The sequence below is a fragment of the Falco peregrinus genome, chromosome Z (assembly GCF_023634155.1).
Source record: "Falco peregrinus isolate bFalPer1 chromosome Z, bFalPer1.pri, whole genome shotgun sequence".
In the NCBI taxonomy this organism is placed as follows: domain Eukaryota; kingdom Metazoa; phylum Chordata; class Aves; order Falconiformes; family Falconidae; genus Falco; species Falco peregrinus.
In genome coordinates, this window is record NC_073739.1 from 76,024,260 (window position 1) to 76,038,992 (window position 14,733).

The 14,733-nt window shown below is 48.1% G+C and overlaps 1 protein-coding gene across 1 annotated transcript in view; it reads left to right on the forward strand.

Moving 5' to 3' along the window:
- The window catches only part of NOL6 (nucleolar protein 6), a 28,968-nt gene extending 18,368 nt beyond the window's left edge, over window positions 1–10,600 (forward strand). Inside the window, exons 25-26 of the mRNA XM_055791197.1 lie at window positions 8,911–9,012; window positions 10,215–10,600. Coding sequence (XP_055647172.1) covers window positions 8,911–9,012; window positions 10,215–10,364 — 252 coding nt within the window. The 3' untranslated portion in view covers window positions 10,365–10,600. The remainder of the gene's footprint in view (window positions 1–8,910; window positions 9,013–10,214) is intronic.
- The last annotated feature ends 4,133 nt before the right edge of the window (window positions 10,601–14,733 follow it).

Here is a 14,733-nt window from a genome sequence, read left to right on the forward strand (position 1 = left end):
GAATGCATGGAAATGGGAGTGCTGCTGATATGAGAATGACCTCAGATACAAAGCACCTGGAGCTTTTGCTGAGGACTTCTATGTTTCAGTGCAGAAGTATCTTTAGCCATTTTTGTCTAGGCAGTTAATTGACTTTTTGTGGCTTCTTGCACCAACTAGGGTGCATGATAGATGGTAGCTACCCATATTTTCTGTGGGATGTACAGGAATCCATAGCATGGTACCAGCAGGGCTCCTGCTGTTAGGCCAATGGTTGCATGAGCCATATTGCTCACAGGATGGCTCCTCTGTGTTGTTACATGCGTGATGGCAGGGGAGGAGGTGGTAATGTGGGTAACGAGAACATTAATATCCAGAGTCATCAACCCCGTTCTCTTCCACTGTATGGCTGTGCAGAAGCCTCAGCAAGCTGGGGTGATATGCAAGATGCTGGGTGGCAGCAGTGATCCACACTGCATCTGGACAGCCGGTGCTTTGCAGGTGTGCAGCCTCTGTATCTTTGGCCTTTTCCAGCTTCACATGCACTAGCTGAGCTAAAAGTTAATGTACAGAGGTGGGGCTATGATGCCTTTTCTTCAAAAGCTGGCTTGACTTGGAAGTGCCATTGTCCCTTACTGCTCACAGCACTTCTGTGAGTGTCAGCGCTGCTGTACGAATAGTAGGCTGGCTTTGGCAGGAAGGGTGCTGTGGAGGTCTGTGGCCTCATTTCCCACTCAGGGCAGAGCTGGCTTTGACATTAGAGCAGGTCGTGCAGAGCCTAGTCCTGTTGAATGTTGACTGTCTCCAGGGGTGGAGATTTCCCACCTCCCTGTCCCAGTATTAGGCCACGATTGTGAAAGCGGTGCGTTAATTGAAAGTCCAGTTCAGGCTGGAAGATACTGGGCCCTTTTAAGTTCAAGCTCCCCTTTCACCTTAACCCAGGTTGCTTAGGAGGTGGGCAAAGAAAACCCGTGAGAATTTTTTGAAGGTTTCCTCACCCTGGGCACAGGCTTGTTGCCTCCCAAGCTGCCCGCCAGCTGTGCTGCGTCATGACCTCTGCCCATGAGAATCTGCTATGGCTTCACTAGAGCTTCCAGATCTAGCAAGATGCAAGCTCAGTCCTCCTGTCACCCACAGTAGGTTGGGACAGTCTTGGAGGCTGAGGAAGTGAGAGGCAGGGATGCTCACAAGGCCCCTCCAGATTGAGGTGATGTGATGTGGTTTAATACTAGGTGGCAATTAAGTATTACACAGCCACTTGCTCACTTGCCTCCCCCTTCAGCAGGCTGGGGATGAAAATTGGGGGGGAGGAAAGGTAAAAATCTAAGGTTGAAATAAGAACAACTTAATGATTGGGGAAAAAAAATGTAACAAAAAGGAAAGAGAAGGGGAAAGAAATAAAATCCAAAGGGAAGATTAAAAAAAACCAACCAAGTAATGCGCAATACAGTTGCTCATCACTCACTGGCTAGCAGGCCCTGGCCAGCTCCCCCCAGTTTATATACTGAGCATGACATCCCATGGTATGGAATATCCCTTTGGCTAGTTGGGGTCAGCTGTCCTGGCTGTGTCCCCACTGAATTTCCTGTGCCACTCCAGCCCTCTCGCTGACAGGGCCTGAGAAACTGAAAAGTCCTTGACTTTGCTTATATATATATAAAACCTAAAACCATTTGTGCTACCATCATTCTCACACCAAACCCAAAACACAGCACTGCACCAGCAACCGAGCACAAAATTAACTCTTATCTTGGCTGAAACCAGGACATGAGAAAAACCTCAAAACTGTCCCACAATTTCCCTGCGAGTAGTGCTGCTTCTTTAGCTGGAAGGACATGAAGGAGAGGGTGTTCAGGATATGCAAGAAAGAGGGGGAGAAGCACCCAGCACGACTTCTGAAAGGGAGCAGGAAGCACAGCGATTGGGAACCATTCTCTATTTCAGTGTCTTTTCTGGTGTCTGGATCAGAGGAGGAATATCAAGACCAGCCCTTCTCTTTTGTTCCCTAAATGATGAGGATTTAACCTGCTGCCGTGAAAACTCGACCGGGAGGCAAGGATGTGGGTAGGAAATGGAGCCTGAAATCCTTCTCTGCCCCATGCTGGAAGGGGGCTTTGGAGCTGAACAGAGCCTTTTAGCAGCTGCCAAGGTGCTGGAGGTGCCTGTATGCATGGGGCCAGAGCCTCTGTGTCTCTGAAGGAGTTGGGTCTAAGCAGCCCTCACGGAGACCTGGCAGGAGGCTGACTTCTTGCCCGAAGGGGGGCTAGAGACTGCTGGATGGGCTGATTGGGAGAGCAGGCGCCCTGGGGAGGCTGTTAACTGCTTGCAGCAAATCTGGCTGTATACTGAAGCAGTCAATCAGGAAACTTAACAGGTATTTTGCAATTTATAGGACTTTTTTATGTTTTTAGTCAGCGTGGTGTCAGCAAATGGCTCCGGAAGTGAAAGGTGCAGAAGAGACTTCCTTGGAAAGCAGCTTTGATTGTCCTTTAAAGAGTTACGACTTAATTTGTCTAGTCAATAGTGACAATCCAAGCTGTCTGAATTTTTACTGCCTGTTTTCTCTAATACAGGTAATAATCAACTTGTAATAAGGTCTAGTAGAGTTACAAATTACAGCTGTCCTAAATCAAATATACTAACATCCCAATGAAGAAACATAGCTACAGACAAGGGTCACGTTGCCTTGTTGGAAGCAGCGTTGCATTCATTTAGTGTCTCTTGTGCTTTGATCTGAGGGTGCTCAGGAGGGAACAGAGCAGGAATTGGTCACAAGTTTCTGTAAAGAGTGAACTATGGCGTAGAGAGCCTGAAATCTGCCTCAGCAGCCCTGTCTGGGGGCTGCTCTTGAAGGTTCTGAGATTGGTATGACTGTGTTCCCTTGTGGTCCTTGTATTACAGCTATCTTGCAGTACCAGTTCACTTGTCTCTTGTAGCTTCTAGATCCGTAGCAAGCAGACCTGAAGGGACTGATGAATATCTCTTTCTGAGTAAACAGGTGTTTCTTCCCCTGGAAAAATCACAGAGGTGATGCTGCAGGTGCTCTCAGATAAGTCAGCAGTGTCCACCTGTGTTGGAGGGCCTTAAAAGCTGACCTTGCACTGCAGAGTAACCAGCAAGCAAGGTGGTGCCAAGCTGTCAGTAGAAACTACTCCATCAGAAATCATCTGGCTTTGTGTCTCTGTACAGATTTTGTTGCTTAAAGATAAAGACATGCATTGGTTTTGTGCTTTGACCTGGCTTTCATTGGTAGCCTCTCCAGTGCCCTTGAATTTCTCCTCCTCTTGACTTTTGCCACTCTGAGCAGTGTTCAGCTGCTCCTTGTCCTGCAGGCTGGGAGCCCTGGGTGTGACCCAAATGCAGTAAGAAGTCAGTGCCAGAAAGGAGTGTGGTATGAATCCTTACAAGAGATTTTGCATGAGAAGGCACTTGGACACAGAGCTGGCTGACTTTGAGTCAGAGTAATTTGCTATCCCTTAGTAGCACAAACTACACAGTTAAGCAGCAAGGTTGTTAACTGAGGCTGATAGTGCATGTGGGGTTTATAGCAATGAAGGAAGACATCTGCCATGCAGAGGTGCTGCGGGATTTTTTTTTTGTTTGTTTCTTTTCTGTGGGCAGAAAAAAATCTCCCCTTTTCTGAGCTTCCCTTGTGAAAAAGGGATTTAAATACCTGGGCATATTGATTGAGCTGAGAGGAGCAGAGTAGCATCTTCCTCATTGTCCTTGGCCCCGGACCCACTTTTCTCCTGTCCAACCTGTTTACTTCTGAGATGTACCTGTTCTCAAATCAAAAGGTTTAGCAAGGCAGGAGTGTTCTGGAGCTGAAGGATTGCTGCATGCTTTCCTGAGAGAGCCTAATCGGAGGACAGAATTAAAGGAGGGGGAGGTATTGAGCCCTGACTGCTTTAATTTTTTGTGCTCCAAGGAGATGTGCTGCAGGAGCTGGTCTGATTGAGTTGCTGTGGTGCCTGGGAGGCTCTGGGTAGAGATGAAAAGCTAGTTGTGGGATACAGACAGCAAATTCTTCAGTTCCAGGACAGGTTTGATAGAAAAGGCCTGTTCTGGGAGTCTGTCCAGATGAGAAGGCTTTGCAGACAGATATTTTTGAGAGAAGGCAGGTGCCAGACATCCTGCAGAGAGGGCTTCCCTGGAGCTTCAGCCCATCACCAGTCTCCCTGCTGCTTATGGTCACAAGCACCTCTGCAAGCAAACCCTGGGTTGGCTCCTGGCAGGGATTCTCCAGCAAGGCTAAATTAAGTGTCTTAAATGAGCGTCTCATTGCATCTCTGCCATGACTTTTGGTCTGTGTCACTGTGGCTGTTGAGCTGCAGAACCCCCAGCCATTTGTTAAGGATGTGGTGTGGGAAGGCTTGATCAGTGCAGCTTTTGCTCCGAGGTGGCTTGGCTGTTCTCCAGACTCAAGAGACTATCTGGAGGACACAGGACTTGTTGATGTGTTTGCCATGCCCATCTGCATGCATTCAGGAGCTCAGAAAGTCCCAAGCCCTGCGGTCCAGAGATGTTTTCTCATGGTGGGGAAAATACGATGAAGCTGCCTATGCCATGTCCATCTACATGTCTTAAAAGACCTAACGCTTTGTGCTTGGTTAGGTCATGAGGTCACTAGGTGTGAAATGCTCTTTCACTGAGGTTTAGCTTTCTTAGACTGCATGTGCCTGTGGAAGAGCTCGTGGCAGAGGAGCTGCCCATCTTGTACACAGGAGGTCTTTCCTGTGTGGATGAGCAGGAAAATGTTTCCTGCTTTACTGTAAACATCCTTCCCTCTGAAGTGATGTTTTGCATTTCTTGCACCTCCAAACAAGACCTATCCGGAAGACTTACAGCCTTTTCCTTTCTTCCTCCCATGGTGTAGGAATGTGTATCTTGCTACTGCATGTTAAGAAGGAATTAATGATACTAAAAATTCTCGGTCTCTTACAATGTACGAACTGTGGTTACGGGATGTAGCTGGAACTGGTGAAATCTTCTCAGGTCAGACTGCTCCCTTGTTGTTTTGACTCCACCTATGGCAACTCCAGAGAGGCAGAGATGAACTGAAAAAGCCCTGTGGGCTCTGGTGGCATGGAGGAAACCTTCCTGTTTGGATCTATGCCCTTGGAGGGGCAGAGGTGGCATTACCCGCTCTTACAGCTGCAGAGCAGCTACGTGAGCTTTAGCATAGTGCTCAGGGTTGGGAGTGGATGCACACATGTATGCCTACACATATGCTATACACATGTGCTTAGTGAGGCATCAACCTCTTGTGCTCCTTGGGTGAGCTGACAGGATACTTGTGGCTGCATTTCTTTTGTGTTGTAATGCACAATGTAATTGTGTGGTAATGCATTCCCAGAGATCCTGTAGGATTTGTCCCATAGGAAGTGACTGAAGACAGTCTCGGATGGTTTGGTAGATTGGTGGACAAGGCATGTTTGCTGATGCAGCCAGGAGAACATGAGTGGCTTTCTTCCTTGCTGTACTTCTTTGCCACTGTCCTAAACCCCCAGGATGAGGATGCACCTGTGGCTCTGATGAGGCACTCAGCGGAGGAAAAATTTAGATAGCTTGAAATACCTTTTACCAGCTGAATCTCAAACCTAACACTCAGGTTTCTTTTCTCTTTTAAAACCTCTTTGACACAGAGGTAACCCCAGATAATTTTCTTGATAGTGCTTGGTGTAGGGGAAGGCTCTTATCTGCATCCCATAACCTGTGAGCATCAGGGCAGGTCACAGTAGTATGGCAAGGACCTTAAAATGTTTACCACAAATGTAGTCGTTTGATGGAAGCAAGTAGCTTTAATAGGGTTTTATACTGGTAGATCTCTTGCTGGGAGCACTTAAAATGCTGTATGCACTGAGCAAATGTTGACTGATACATTTGCCACTTGAATGTTGCACCAGGAACAGCTACTAGGTGGATTTTGGGTACAGAGACCTCCCTAAACGGCTCTTCTTTTTCCAGCAGCTGTGATGCAATGAGTTCAATCTCTGCGTAGGAGCAGTGAAAAAATGGGTGGGTAAATGCTTAGGTGAAAAAAAACCCACCTCTAAACAACAATGTAGTTGCTTAACTAGCAATGAGCGCTTACCTCTGCAAAATCCATGCTTTAGCCTGAGCTGCTTAATACAGTAATCCCATTTTAGATCAGGATATTGTTTTACTCACCACCTTTGCCCGTCCTTTGATTCCTACAACCCAGATGGAATGGTATGGAGCTTGACCTAATAGTTTTCCAGGCACCACGTACTGCTTCCCTGGACAGTGAGGCTCCTCCAAATTACAGCCTTGATCTTGCAGGTCCCATGTGTCTCTGTGAGATGGGAACCAGCTGTAGATTTTGCTGATGGCAGGGATCCTGCTGAGCGGGGAAAGTTTACCCTGGGCCTTTAAAGCTGAGTAGAAACCAGAGAGAGAGCAGCTTGAGAAGGGAATAGGAATTCAAATGCACTCCCTGCCTTTTCTCCTTTTTCTCTTAAACTTTCCCTTGAGGAAGGTGTTTGCAGGCTCAGGCAAGCCTAGTGGCACTGGGCATGGAGCATGGGATGTGGAAAGGGAGGTGAACTATGTTTGCTTTTACTCCCCAAGCTGCTGTACAAACAGAAGTGTGGTGACTAATACACCAGACCCTTTTAATGCTGCAGTTTCCCAAGAATTGAATGTGCATCTCCACACTCGATGGAGCCAGCCTGAAGCACAGTCACATGGACAATGCTGGGAGTGGTGCAAGCGCAGAAGCTTGCCCTTTGGTGGGATTTTGAGCTGGATGCCATCCTTTTAATATCTGCCCTCTGCTCCCTGCTGTCTGGATAAAAGGTGCTGGGTATCGGGCGGAACAGTGGTTTTACTGGGAAATGAGCTGAGCCTGGGAGAGCTCCTTTCCTGCAAATGCTCCTGGCTCCTGTCCAGCATAATGTGCCTGTAAAAATTACCTTTCTTACTGGGAGCATCACGTAGCACTTGAGACCTCACCCTGCACAGTAGCAGGGCCTTTTCAGCTTGTCACGTGCTTTGCTCCCCTTTGAGTCAGAAAGCTGTATGTTGGCTGTCATGCCCTGAGTTTTCTTGCCCATTGAGCTTTCCTTCCCTCCTGCTGTTTGCATTTTGGCAAAAGGAGGAATATTCCTTGTTGACTGGGCTCTGAGCGTAACCCATCTCTCTTAGCAGAGAAGTGCCAGGGTGGATTGCCTCTTTCTCAATGTATTTTTAGACAGTGGTTTTCCTAGCGAGTTTGGTGAGATAATGCCTTGACCATCCTTGCTGCTGTGAGGATCCCATGAGGTGGGATGAGCTGGCCAGTCTCAGGTTCCTCTGAGCTTGATGGCCTAATCTTGTTGCCTTCTGCTAGTGATACTTAAAAGTCTGAACTCACACATCTGGTCCTGAAGGTTGCAGACAGTACTGCCCCTCCCTGCTTATCAGGTCTTTACTCTTAAAATGCTGTCCCACGCTTTGGGATCACTGGTAATACCAATCCAATTCACCTTTTTCTCCTACTGCAATCCTGGTATGGCCCCTCTAAGCTTGCCTTTGATGTTCATTTGTTTTGTTACACACTTTTCATGAAAATCTCATGATGCAGTGGTTCTGGCAGAGACCTCTCTTTGTAAAAGCATGGCAGAGCTGCAGCTGGGGAAACTTAAGGGGATGGAGGAGAAGGCTGAAGAGGGAGCAGAGGGTCTGTATTTCTTGGAGTAGGTTGCTCCAAAGCTGATGAGGCCACATGCAGAAGCTTGTCCTGTACTGATGCTGCGGGCTGTTTGCTCAGTCTGGTAAACATGTGCCGTTGCCTGGTATTAACCTCCACAGAGATGAGCAAATGTCAGGGAGCAGCTTCTTGGCTGTTTTGGTCAGCTGCACTCGGGGTGCGTATCTCCAGGTGCCAGTGTGTTGGGTGCTGAGCTGTAGGGCCAGACTTTTGGGTTTGAAAAGTTGCTTACACACAGCATTGTTTACTTCTGCTGCAATGCTCATCCCCTGACTCCTTTCGGCACTGGGAATTCAGCTTGCATGGTCTTATGGGCTTGGGGGAGACCAGATGGTGGACTTAAGTTATCTTTTTTTGCAAGATTTCTTTGTGAGCTTTGCTGCCCAGCCCCACTGAAGGAGCTACTCATTGACACAGCTGCTGAAACAGGGGCAAGGAGGGCAGATTCCTGCAGTGCCTGAGCATTCGGTCTCTTTGCACTTTACAGGACTTTTGAGTTACTTAAAATTTCTGCTGTTACATTTCCTTTTGGGATGCTGTGTGCTGACAGCACACACGGAGAAAGAAGGAGCTTCAGTATGTTGGCTGCACAGATTGCAGAGCTCAAGATGCCAGCATCTCGATGCTAGCTCAAGATGCCACCAGTGAAAAGTCCTTGACTGGGGTTTGTCTTTGCTCTCATGTAGTGAAACATATCGTGGCAGGATTGCCTGCTGGACAGGGCCCGCATCTTTCCATCCTGATGCACTGTGAAATCTCGGGCATGGTTATTGGGCACTAGAATCATGCAGCTTGGTAGTACCGTTTTCCAGCTGATGGGGGGACCATGGTGAGGAACACTCAGTGGGTTGTCACCTAAGGGGTCCAGTGTTCTAAAACTAGGTGCTGATTTCTGGGGGTTCTTGCAGGCCTGTGGGAGGTGGTGGGTCATTTTTCTGCTCTCTGGGACCGCAGGAGGTAGTTGGCAGTAAGGTCTGCATGCAGAACTTGGAGGCAGTACACTGTGTCCATCAAGGCTTGGGGAAAAGAGGCAGCAGGAGGCACCTAGGACTTGTCTATGGGCTGCCAATTGCTTTCCTTGTTGGGGATCCACTGGGAGAATTGCAGTTTTAGTGCTGGCTGACGTGGAGCTACGGTGTGTCCCTGTGTAAGGAGATTGAATCAGGGATGGGCTCTGGCTCTGGGATCTCTGGTACAACCTGTGTTTGTTTTCTGCCCAGGATGCCTTCAGTGATCTTGCCTTGTTCTTCTATGACAAGCATGGTGGGGAACTGATTGCGGTTTTGTGGAAACCTTCAAGCTTTCAGCCTCAGCCTTTTAAGGTGAGTTTTTGACTTCTCTTGGAGCTTCGTGTTACCTTTGTGCCCTGAAAGACTGGAGGGCTTTTTTTCTGCATTGTAATTGCTTTATCTAACTCTCATCAGCCCCAAAGCCCTTTTGAGAAATGGAATTCATACTTCTGTCCCTTAGAAAGGGTGAAACCCAGACAAAGTTGTGGCCTGTGCCCCAATTGTCAGCAGAGCTGAGAAGGGAACATGTGTCCCTGGACAAACTCCTGCACCATAATCATGGGTCAGAACAGAACTGTCTGTTCCATGTGCTCTTCTTTAGTCCCCTCCTTGGAGATGGGTGATGTCTAACTTGCCAGAGGCATTTGATAGGTGTAGCAGGCTGTCCCATTCTTGTGGCTTTGAGTGTCTTACCCAGGAATACCTGACCTGTAAGAAGGTGGGGCAGCAAGCCTAGATTCAGTGTCCAAGTCTTATCAATGAATGGAGATATTTTCCAGCTATACTGTGTGGGCTGGCAAGCTCTAGAGGGTGGTTAAGCTAGGTGTGAGGCATGCTGGAGTGATTCATGCTGCTTTCTATGAAGGAAAGACGCAAAGAAACCGGTTACTCATGGCTCAGAGTTGGCAGCCCAGGCTCTGCTGCTGTCAGACTCCGGGTGATTTATCTCCCTTGTCTTCATGGCTGAAGGGCATTGGCCATTCAGCCTAGCTGCAGTTGTGAAGCCTAGTTATTCACAGTGGTGAAATGAGAGGAGGAGATCTTGCATCTGAGCTGAGTGTGGCTTGATGAAACATGAGATTTTGGTTTTTTGCTTTAGTGGAGCCAAGGATGTCTTTCCACTCAAGGTCTTGGCACCCACCAAAGAGCAGAGCAGAGCCTGGGCAGCTCTTAGCAATGTTATGGCATGGTCTGTTTTGCATACCCCATCTGCTGTGCTTACAAAGGCTCTACCATGCATCTGTGCACTCTTCCCATCTCCACCATGCCCCTGGCCACTACTTCTCTCCCTCCCTTGTGGTCTTTGGGACCCCAAAAGAGGCTTGAAGGCCCACTCTTGCACTTTGTTAGCTCTAATAATGAGCACTGATGGTGTTGAGAAGTGAAGCCTAGAAAATTGGGTGGTGGTGGTGTGGCAGGAGAGCAATTTACTTCACTTATTTGGGGCTTGCAGAGGTTATGAAGCAGCTCTGAGCAGGTGCTCCCATTTGTGCATATTTGTGTGTGACGTGCAGGTCTCCAACATGAAAGGAAGGATGGTGACAACTCTGAACAACAAGCTGGTCTGCATTCCCAACGTGGAGGCAATTCTGGAGGACTTCGAGGTTTTGGGAGAAGGCCTGGTCAAAAGAGTGGAAGCTCGTACAGAGAAATGGACTATCTGAGGCCACTGAGAGGTGTCAGAGGGGTCCTGTCCTGAATCAGTTTGTTCACTCTGGGACTGTTCCTTCCTATAATTCAGTCCTAGGAAAGGCTTTTGGCTTTTTGAATCCCAGAACTGTGTGTTTTACTCTTATTTAACTTTATATACCTTGCTCAGAAAAGTGATGGGACCTGTTATTGTTTTCAAGAATGTTTTGTATTTTGAAGAAAATATAAAGATGGGATAAAGTTTTTGAAAGTGTTCCTGTTCATTGCAGGAAACAAAGCTGTGTTCATATGAAAATGTCAAGGCCTGAAAATTCTGGCTGTAGTGTGTATTGGGAAGGCAGCGTCCTGGTTCAATAGACGGCGTAGAGCAGCTGCTGTTATTCTAGTGGTTAGCAAAACCAAACAAACACTGAGCCATTCAAAAATGACCAGGTTATTCCCCTCTTCTCAGCCCTGGTGCCCTGGTGAGACACATCTGACATGCTGTGTTCAGTGCAGGGCTCCCCAGTAAAAGAGAGACATGGACACACTGGGCTGTGTCCATGTCTCTGAAAGGTGATAAAGACAATAAAGGGGTTGAAACCTCTGTTATAGAAGCACAAGGGATATGTCATGCAAGAGCTGGGCTTTTTCAGTGTGGAGAAGAGAAGGTCTAGGAGGATCTTACCAGTGTGTTTAAGTACCTGATGGGGGTGTAGAGAAGATGGAGCCTGGCTTTTCTCAGTCATGGCCAGTGATGGGATGAGAGGCATAGATTAGAATGCAGGTAATTCTACTTAAAACACTTTTTTTTTTTTCTTTTTTTAACCATGAGGGTGGGTTGAACTTGGACACAAGATGCACAGGCAGGTGGTGGAGTCTCCGTCCTTGGTAATATTCAAAGCCCAACTGGACATGGTCCTGGGCAGCCTGCTCTAGGTGACCCTACTCTAAGCAGGGGCGTTGGATTATTTATCTTGTATGAAATGGTCATGGAGATTCCTGATGAAGAAAGAAAGAAATAAGAGGGAGTGAATGCACTAGTCCCATCCCGTTTTCTGATGGAGGCAGCACACATGTTCCAACAGCAAAGCAGGGGTGAATCACATGTGGAGTAAAGAAAGCAGACTTCATGACAACAGATAATTGCAAAAACCAAAAGCAGATCAAGCTTGGAACGGCAAATGGATGTTCGGGCAGTTTGACAACTGTGGACTCTTGTTGTGTGGTAAGGAACATTTTGGATGGGATGTTAAATCTGTTTCTTCAAGACATACTCGTCTGTCCAGCTGTTGAAAGTGGGTCTGAGGCTTTGTGGAGGAGATTCACAGCTTGTTTTTCAAAGGTTTTCTCTGAAGCATTTGAAAGCAGGATGTGACAGAGATGTGGCACTGGGCTGATGCTGTCTACTTGGTCCCCATTAGTCCAGTGTTTGGAGGCACATTGTGTCCTATGGGATAGATACATGTGTGCAGCATTCCTGGCTTTGGGATATATCTGCTATATTAAACCCACAAGAAATGTTTTTCTCTCTTCTCCGTGCTGGTGCCTGAAGAAGGGTGTAGGTGAAATCCTTTGCCTGCTAGAGCTTTTTGAGTACACCTAAACTGAAAACATCAAAGGCACTTAGTGGGCAAAACAAGATATCAAACCTGAGAAGAAAGCATCACTTTCTGTTGCTACCATGACCCCTGCAGCCTAAGAAGCTGCTGACAGGTCCATTAGCAAACAAGATGCAGGCAGCGATTTCGACAGATTTCAGAAGCAGTTAATTAGGGATTAATTTTTAAGCTTCTCTTTGTTCTCTTTTGTCATCCTCTAGACATTGGAATCGCCCAGTCTGCCTTCGCTGATAGCTGTAATTTTCCTTAGCTGTCAGATTCTTCCTGCTTTTTGTGCCTATCTGCCTTTGCTCTGAGCATGCAGTTTGACATCAGGATCCTGTATATTGCCCATATTGAGTGGACAACACTCAAGTTGCTGTACTGGTTGCTTGTGCCAGAGCTCTGCCCCTTCCCTCCACGGCCTGTCCTGCCCTTGCTTTCCCCGCTTCCTCTTGCTGTGTGTTGCAGATGTAAATGGTTTTGGGCTGGGGAACTCTCCTTGCTGTGTGTATCTGTCTGTACTTTTCCTTAAGGCAGAGCTGTGTGCCGAAGCCTGCATTAGCTTGCAGGGAAGCAGAGCTCCTCCAGCCTCCCGCTGCACCAGGTGGACTGGAAGATCCTGCTCCCCTTTCCCCAGGCTTGTTACGAGATGTGGTCCCTCACTGCATATTTCCTGCCTGGGAATATTCACGGAGAGACGGTCTCTGCTTTTGCAGCTGAGCAGTGCTGTAATCCCCCTGCCCAGCCCTGCCCTCAGCCCAGCCCCTGCGGTGGGGCAGCTTGTGGGGTATGTGGAGTATATACCCTGTAGGGGTAGCCCTGCAGCACCTCTGCTTTTATCTGCTTCTGTTACGCTGTCAGGTATTGTGTTGCTACTACTTTTCCTTTTTGCCTTTAAAAAGACATCAGACTGTAGCTTCAAGCTACACTGTACTGGATCCCCTCTCTGCTCCTCCGTCACTGGGTCAAACACCACAGTGTGCAGAAAGGGCCAGGAAGTGTCCAGGCTAGCTTTCTGCAAAAATAACGATGCCACGTTAACTGATGATAAATGAACTCGCTCATAACCAAACCCTTGTACAAGTACCAACCTGCTAGTGTTTCACAAGGTAACACCGTTGTGCTTAGCAGCCAGATGTGAGCCTAGGTCAGGCCTGTGCTGCAGGTGTTTGCTGGTCTAAAGGTCCATGTTGGTGACAGGTACTGGTATCTCAGCAAAGGCCTTGGAATAAATGCACTTAAGACGGGCAAAACTGACCGCTGCTAACCCAGCTTACATCACCTGGAGGGCCTACATCTGTGTCAATAAAAGTTACTTGAGTAACATGTTATCCCAGCTGTGCTGGCAGTGCTCCTCATGTTGCCAGAGCCATGGCTGATCCACAGGCTCCTGCCTCTTTCAGAGGAAGAGTAACTCCTCAACAGCCCTAATTCCCCAATATCCAAATATTTGAAGGCACCTTCAAGCCATTCAGGAGCCCTTGTTTGTACAGTCAAACATTGCAAATGTTCTGGCTTATATCATCTGCTGATGTCAGACCCCTGTGGCCAATGTGCGTGCACAAAGCCATCTTGGAGTGTAGCTGGAAAGCCTGGGGATGCTCTTGGGGACAGGGTGTTGGTGCTATTTGACCTACCAAGCAACAGTTGCTATCCAAAGCAAAACAAAAGCACGTCTGTCCCAGGAGCAGAGGGTCCCTGTGCTTCTAAGTGGACTGGAAGGCAAAATACAAAGGAAAGGGGTGTCTCAGGTACGCAAGAGATGACAAGTGAGATCTCAGTTGAAACTTCATCTGTTGCCTGATTTACTGCTCTTGGTGCACTGTGACTAATTTCTATTGTGAAAGCTGGGGTAGGGCCTGGGTTATTCAGAACACGTTTGTTCGACAACCTGTGCTAGGCTTCCACTTCCAGAGCAGTGTGTGGGCACTGCTTGCAGGTGTTTGCTTAGCTGTGGTCCCAGCTGTAAACAAGAGCTGTACAAACACAGAGCTGCCCTGGAGAGCCCATGCCATGTCATGTTGCAAGAGGTGGGACAAGGGCAGAGGGAGGGAAGCGCCAGAGCTGAGGTGCAACAGGCTTTGCCGCACTGCTACCGTGTTGATTTTGCAAAGCTACCGTCGAAGCTCTGTGCAGCGAGTCCTGTGCATGGGGGGCGAGCGCAGACGGAGGCGTTTCCAAATGGAAGGCTGGGCTGGAGTGACATTGATAGACTTAGCGGATGGATGGGGTCAGCCAAGACAGGGCTTGGTGATCTGCTTTCTAGTAGATCTTTCCAAAAGCTGGTGCGTTCTCCTCCTTCACCTGAGCCACCTGTTGGACAGCTTTCTTCTAAAAGGATAAGCTCATGCTTTGCGAGAATGCTCTCTGAAAAAGCAGTTGTTGGGAAGCAGCTGGTGCTGGCTCAGGAGAAAGGGTTATGGATGGAGCTGCTCTTCTGCCACCAGACCACCTGCTTGCCAGGTGCTCTTGATAGCTTGGAGTGGCAATTGCAAGATTTATTAAAGGAGGCTGGGAAAATAAGTTGATGAAGCACAGCTGGGATGGTGGGATGATCAGAACAGGTTGAGTGCTGTGGGGTTTTCCTGCTTGCTGAACCGTTCAGCCCTTGCTCATCAGGGCCACTGAGATCTTTTCCGAGGTGGTTTGGGGCCTCTGTGCCTGACTGACTTCAGGCTGATCCCCTGTATGTAGGAACTATGTGTCTCCTGGAAATAAAAGGCACTTGTAGGGAGCATTTTGCTCAGGCACTCACAGTCCCTGGTAAAAGCTAAATTTCCACGGCTGACTGGGGAAGGAG